The following is a 6862-nucleotide window of genomic DNA, read 5'->3' on the forward strand; positions in this document are numbered from 1 at the left end:
CAAATGGTGGTCAATGAGATGCTGACATCATGAAGTGACATCACTGGTGGGTGTGTTTCATGGTTGCAGCAACATGATCAGTTTATTGCAATACAGAAGCTTCAATCTTAGAGCAAGAATTCCATCCATAGCGGATGTGCCTGTATCAACCAATCAGATTGTACTTCATGTCTCTAGCATATGAAGCTTGAACCTGGCAATACACATTAAGACTGTTCATCCGATTCCGCCATCCACACTAAACAGCATGGATGGAGGAACGGACCCTAATCTGTAGGCGCCAGCTATTGTATTCTGATAGCCGGCACCCGCAGCTGTCAGCACACCCAAAACAGAGACTACATCTGATTGGACACAGTCACTGTCCAGATGACAATTTTCCACCTGGTTCCTTCAACATAAGGGGCCACCCATAGCTAAAATTTTCACCTGGAAACGGAGAAACTCAATAAGTGTATGAGCAGCTTAAAGTGACACTAAACTCAGGAGAAACTTTACATATGCATTTAAAGTACCCTATTACCAAAAACTAGTGACTCTTAAGGTGCCCATACACCTTATGATTATCGGACGATATTCGTATGCGATCGACTTTCCGTCCGATAATCGTATGTGTGCATTGCAGTGTCCGACCGATAGTACTGTACAATCGTACGACTTTTGACGGTCAAGCATGTTTGAAAACTTTGCTAGATCGTACGTTTGTCGTAAGGTTGCTGGCGTTTACGTCTGTCAAAAGTCATACGATGTACACTGCGCTTGCGCTAACGAAAATACGGCAAATCAATTACCGCATTTCGTCTAGGTGCTTTTGGTTAATTACGGCTAAATGATTCTTGCGATCATCGGGGCAGGATGGGGCTGCCGTACGAAAATCGTACGACTACTCGATCATCGGACGAAAAGTTTTGTCCGATAATGGTAAGGTGTATGGGCACCTTTAGGAGAGTTTGGGCTAAGTCGTTTGCATTGAAGTAGATCTCCTTCTTGAAAATGTCATGTATTAATAGAAGATAGAGTTTCTTTTTTCATTTGTACACCTTTCTAAAAACCTTAAGGGTTAGTTCACACCAGAAACTGCATCACAACTGCGTGCGTCTGCGCAGTTGCATTGCGATCAGTTTGTGATGCGTTTTTTCTCCCTGGATGATGCCACAATCAATTATGTTTTTTTGTTTTGTATGCGTTACGTTGCGTTTCGTGCAGTTAGATGCAGGTGAAATAGGACAAGCAGTACTTTTTCAGACTGCATCTGAACGGACTACAATGGTGTGAATTAAGCACAAGAAAGCCCATAGGAAAGCATTGTGATGTATTTTGACGGCAGCAGTCAAATAAACGGACTGCATCACAACTGCATATGGTGTGAACAGGCCATAATAAACATTAAATGCAAAACAAAACATCTTATTTGTGGATCACTCGGCTCGGCTGTGATCTGCAGCTAATCTATTGGTGTATGGCCAGCTTTAGTCAAACTTCAGGAGTCCCTATAGTTCCTACACCAATTCCAATTGCTGGATTTGGGTGGATAAACGTTTGTTTGGGTTATACACTCAGCAACAGTCAAAGCGAGGTGTAAGTGACACTACGCTTCTGGAGGGTGGCTACTTGTATTGCCCATGGCCCCTGTGTGTGTTGTAACGTAGCCACCGCTCCAAGCTCACTCCTTTGATGGACTACAATCTCATGTTTAGTTTACTCATTTGTATTGAGATTGTAGTCCATCACAGGAGTGAGCTTGGAGCGGTGACTACTTTACAACACACACAGGGATCATGGGGAAGAAAAGTAGCCTCCCTCCAGAAGGAAGGACAGTGTCGGCACCAATTCAGAGATGATTGGAGGATCTACAGCCGAGTGATACACAAATAAGATACATTTTGTTAATAGTTGGGGTACTTGAATGAATATTTAGATTGAACTCGAGGTTAGTGTCACTTTAAGCCTTGTATGTACATGACTGAAGGATCAGTGTGGACTGAGTAAGGTCTCGCCTATTCCGCACACAATACAGACTGGGTGTGGAAGCCGTGATCTCTCCCCTGTCACACATGACTAAGTTTTATTTGAGTAACCAGGAATAAGTCTACAAGCGTTCACCAATAAAAGATCCTCTGTGCTGACAGATAACATTCCTGTGTCCCGGATAAAGATTACATGGTACCTGCCGGGCTCAATCTTGGAAAGCCGGGTACACGTGTTCCTGATAAACCGGCTGAAATGTGCATCGTCCGGGGTCGCTGTCGGCACCCTCCTACAAAAGGAACCAGCGGCTGCTGTCAGAATACAATGCAAGTGGCGGGGGATTCATCCGGCAACACTCGGCACTGATGGAGGAATCTCTTCTATTCTTTCGTTCAGTCTGCGGGTTTCTGCAGCACACAATCTGGAGCAGTTGCCGATATTAGCCAATCAGCTTCTCTCTTCAGTTAAGCTTTAAAAATGGAAGCTGATTGATTTTTGTCTGCCCACTGCTCCTTCCATTCCGAGGTGCTCACAATATCGCAGCTGTGGGGTCCTTTCCCAAAATCTAAGGGAATTGTAAATTTTGCACTGACATCACTGCACACTTTTCAAACAAACAGGGCTCATGCAGAAGGCCGTAAAAATGCTGATTTTATTACACAGGTTAGGGGGTGCACTTTATGGGGTGGCTTACCAGGTGGGTGGGAAGTGGAGGTGCACAATACCTCTGGCTACAGCTCTGCCCAGCTCACTGACGCCTCAGGGAGCCTCTTTATAGGGTATTCCCTGAACGTATCAAAACTGGTGCAGACAGAATCTGAAGCAGTTGCCCATAGTAACCAATCAGCTTCTCTTTTCAGTGTGTTAATTTAAGCTTTAAAAATAAGTGAGACACCGATTGGTTGCTATGGTGACTGTTCCAGATTCCAGTTTTGATAAATTCCCCTGTGTTGTTCCAACTCCATCCAAACAGTGGGGGGTCAGTCACAGGAAAACAATAACCTGACAAAAGGCAGATTTCCAGACAGATTGCTTTTTTTTAATTTTGCTTAAAAAGGAGAACTATGGGGTTAAGGCTTTTCCCCATAGTTCTCCTTAGAGTAACGGGAGGACACAAACTAGCGTCCTCCCGTCACCCTAAGCTCAGTATACCGCGAGCTACAGCTCGCGGTATGCCGAGACACCGCAGCTGAAGCGGATCACGACAATTGTGCCGGGAGTCCCCCAGCTGCGTGAGTGACAGCTGGCTCTGCCTATCTAGAGGTACAGCCAGCTGTACCCGCCCCCTCCGTTCCGCCAGTCAGCGCTGTCGGATCGGAGGGGGGGAATCCAGCCCTCCCCCTGTCACGGCAGAGAGCTGTGACAGGATCGAGAGGTGAGCGAACGCCGGTATGTGTTTGCTCATCTCCAGATCTACTGAGCCGACCTGTCATTGTCACAGGTGAGCTAGAACTATGAGGTGAAGTGTGTGTGTGTGTGTGTGTGCCTTAGAAACAGCACAACTTGTGATGCATTCATGTAAAGATCGATAAGGTGGGTATGAACCAATCAGTGGGGGTTGTGCGGCTTGCACCAGGTGACACCAGAGGGGGTGACACCAAAATGGATGGACAGTCATTTTGGTCTCAACCACTGTGAAAAGTTGGCACTCGGTCATGGACTGAGAACCCGACAGCTGTAGGAGAGAGGAGGGGACCCGGTGGCATACCTTACCCAGCCAGATGAACGTCACCTCTTGTTGCCGGCATCCAACACCAAGATGGCCGCCAACAGTGAAGTGCATGTTATGATGTGCGCACCAGGTGACGCCGCTGGAATCTGTTGCAGAATTTAGTCTGTGACAAAATGTACTCCACCATGGAAGAGATCTTATTTACTAGGGATGCACCGATTCCAGTATCGATATTCGGGCGAGTACTCGTACTAATGCTCCGGTGCCTAGCCCAATATTTCCTTATCAGGAAGCCAGGCAGCGCATCATTACACGCTGCCCGGTTATCCTGATTGGCCGGGAAGTGGCTCCATGGTCTCTCGTCACTTGTGAAGAGAGAACATGGAGCCGACTTCCCGGCCAATCAGGAAGCCGGGCAGCATGTAATGATTCGCTGCCCGGTCTCCCGATTGGTCGGGAAGCAGGCCAATCAGGAACCAAATTGTAGAAATGTCACCAGCACACCAGTCCTTTTAAGATAGCAAAAGCTTCATTTATTGACAAGAAGTTTGGTCATATGACAAAAAACTTCAATAAATGAAGCTTTTGCTACAATTTTGCTAACATTCGCGGCGCCATCCGCAGTCACTGCGAGCACCCCCCACTACAAGGGACATATCGGTAAGGAGTGCGACAAGGATAGTACTTACAATCAGGAAGCCAAGCACCGTGTAATGACACAGCGCCCGGCATTCTGATTGGCCGGGAAGCCGGCTTCATGCTCCCTCGTCACTTCATGACGAGGGAGCATGGAGCTGGCCTCCTGGCCAATCAGAAAGCAGGGCGTCATTACAGAAATGGTCTAAGGGCCTGTCCACATCCGCAGTGCGCACCACCACATGGCCACTGTGAAGGGATTGAATGTCAAAATCTGCTACAGTCGCACCCCCATGTTTTTTTCCTACACATTTGTGCGTGTTTTAACATGCGTTCAAACACGAGTAAAAAAAAAAAAAAAAAGTGTTTTTGCTTAGCTGCATTTTGGGGGTGGCATTGCCATGCAACTGAACACCACAAGCATGTTCTGTGAGCATGCCAAAATGCTCCCGTGTTGACAGACCTCTTGGGTGGGAATGGGGACTAAGATCCCTGTTTCCCTATTGGAGGATTCTGGGAAATTATTATTTGCCACCAATAGGACAGCAAGTGAATGCAACATGGGACGGTTAGATACTGCGGCTCCAAACGCTCCACGATGGGGTAAAGCAGGACCATTCAGAGACACGGGTGACAAGTAAGGATGGGCTGAACGTTTGAGTCGAACATAGGTTCGACTCGAACATTGCATGTTCTAGCGAGACAAGACCTCCGCCAATGTTGGAACGATAAGGTCAGAAGACTGTTTAGAAGAGCCGCTGATGTGCCCTCACCACTTAAATGCCAGCATCTGATGGCCAAGAGCACATGACCAATTATTCAGCAATGATCACATGATAAAATCAGCATCAGGACAAGGTCCTTTCACAGCCAAGGCAAAAAGGCCAAAGAGCACCTCCCCCCCAATGAGCGCTGAATTACTTCAGCAACATAGGTTGCATTGCATGGGGTAGGACGCATTTTTGTGCCCCCTTTTGCAACATTGTCCAAGGCTGCCACCTCTGTGAACCTGCCTGGTACTGATCACATGATCCATGCTGCTGCAGCTCTAATCACAGGCCCAGAATCTCAATCTGGTTCCATAGACCCACTTTTCTATAATGCAGAGATTAAAATAAAAACAAACCAAAATAACCCAATAAACCTGTAAAATTTCAGTGCACCAAAATAAGTTCTAAAAGATTTGTAACTTCTGAAAAAGCAACATGCAGTAACCCAGGGCAACCAATCAAAATGAAACTACCACTGATCGGACTGCAAGCCGCTGATATCTGATAAGCACTGCAGCCCTTCGCACCGCTCTGTCATTATTAATAAAAGCCTCCATGGTACTGGAGGGGGATGAGGTCTGCACCCATGCTGCCCCCGTACTCACTGAATCCACACGGCTCGCCCCCGCTCCTCCCGACGGCCATGTTTGCTTGGATGTTTCACCTGTGACCCACCCTGAGAGAAATCATCTCCTTGGTCCCAGCCCACTGACGTCACCGCACCTGTCCGCTCAGGACTCACCTGAGAACGTCGGGCTTCCGAGTCTAGGAAACCCCGCCCTTCTCTATACAGCCCCGCCCATCACCGTCTCCTCTCCAGCGCTGGCCGATCAGAGAGGGAGGAGTCCGTGCATGTTGGGGAGGCGTTAGCGCGTTAGTGGGCGGGGTCGGGACATCCTTTCTCCCTGTCAGGAAGAGGAAATGAGCAGTGGTCATTGAAGTAGGGACGGGACGCGATCCGTCCATTATGATGCCGCACACGGAGCTGTTGGTGTTCGCTAACTGGAGCACCCTGCTGGTGTGCATGGTGCTGAAATTCCCCCAGATCCTGTCCATCATGAGAGCCGGGTCTACGGAGGGGCTGAGCCTGGGCAGTGTGCTGCTGGAGGTGACCGGGTAAGAACAGCACTGCCTGGGATTGGCTGAGCCGGAGTATAGGGCGCGCGGCGCGGGATCACATTTCATTCATAGATACTTAACCTTTTCATGAGCAGAGCCCTTTGTAGCCTGGATATCAAACTTAGGGTCTTTCACTTCCTGTCCTAGGGTGACAACGCTTACTGCACTGTATCTATGGAACGGGGTTGTCACCCTTGGACAGGAATTGTGCTAGGATTTGGGGCTGTCCCTATCTTATTTTCACCACCTGGAGAAGGGGGAGTGGAGGGTTAACATGGTTTGGGGAAGGAGTGGGCCAAGCTAGGGGTACTATTAGTCGCCCCCCAACACACACACACCTGCTGCCCCAAAAATAAACTGCCAGGCTGCCTCATTATGGGTATACCCCTGCTAGGTTTACAGAGCACCTTCCCCTCTCTGTTGCATGGTGTTTTGTAGTTCACATAGAGAACCGAGAGCAATGAATCTCCATAACATGGACACAGCAATAAATACCTGGCGGGGGGTCTAGTCTCCACAACCAGAAATACAAGTTTTGGCTTCAGTTGCACTCTATTATTGGCAGTGGTGAATGGGGCCAATACCGCAGGGGGCCACTAGAGGGAGCTGAAGATCATAAAGGCATGATAGTGACAAGAGAAACAATGTAACAATTCTACAAAGTTGTAGCTATGGTTACATCCGCCTGCTATTCCCT

General features: G+C 48.2%; 2 protein-coding genes across 3 annotated transcripts in view; one reads left to right on the forward strand and one right to left on the reverse strand.

The window, feature by feature from the left end:
• KRTCAP3 (keratinocyte associated protein 3) overlaps window positions 1-5767 on the reverse strand; it is a 19313-nt gene extending 13546 nt beyond the window's left edge. Inside the window, exon 1 of the mRNA XM_018558390.1 lies at window positions 5652-5767. Within this exon, the coding sequence (XP_018413892.1) occupies window positions 5652-5691 (40 nt within the window). The 5' untranslated portion in view covers window positions 5692-5767. The remainder of the gene's footprint in view (window positions 1-5651) is intronic.
• Window positions 5768-5936: 169 nt separating this feature from the next.
• Window positions 5937-6862, forward strand: part of PQLC3 (PQ loop repeat containing 3) — a 12710-nt gene continuing 11784 nt past the window's right edge. For both annotated transcript variants that reach the window (XM_018558396.1, XM_018558397.1), the window contains exon 1: window positions 5937-6162. In XM_018558396.1, the coding sequence (XP_018413898.1) occupies window positions 6014-6162 (149 nt within the window). In that variant the 5' untranslated portion in view covers window positions 5937-6013. The remainder of the gene's footprint in view (window positions 6163-6862) is intronic.

The sequence above is a fragment of the Nanorana parkeri genome, unplaced genomic scaffold (assembly GCF_000935625.1).
Source record: "Nanorana parkeri isolate BGI_ZX_2015 unplaced genomic scaffold, ASM93562v1 scaffold336, whole genome shotgun sequence".
Taxonomy (NCBI): Eukaryota; Metazoa; Chordata; class Amphibia; order Anura; family Dicroglossidae; genus Nanorana; species Nanorana parkeri.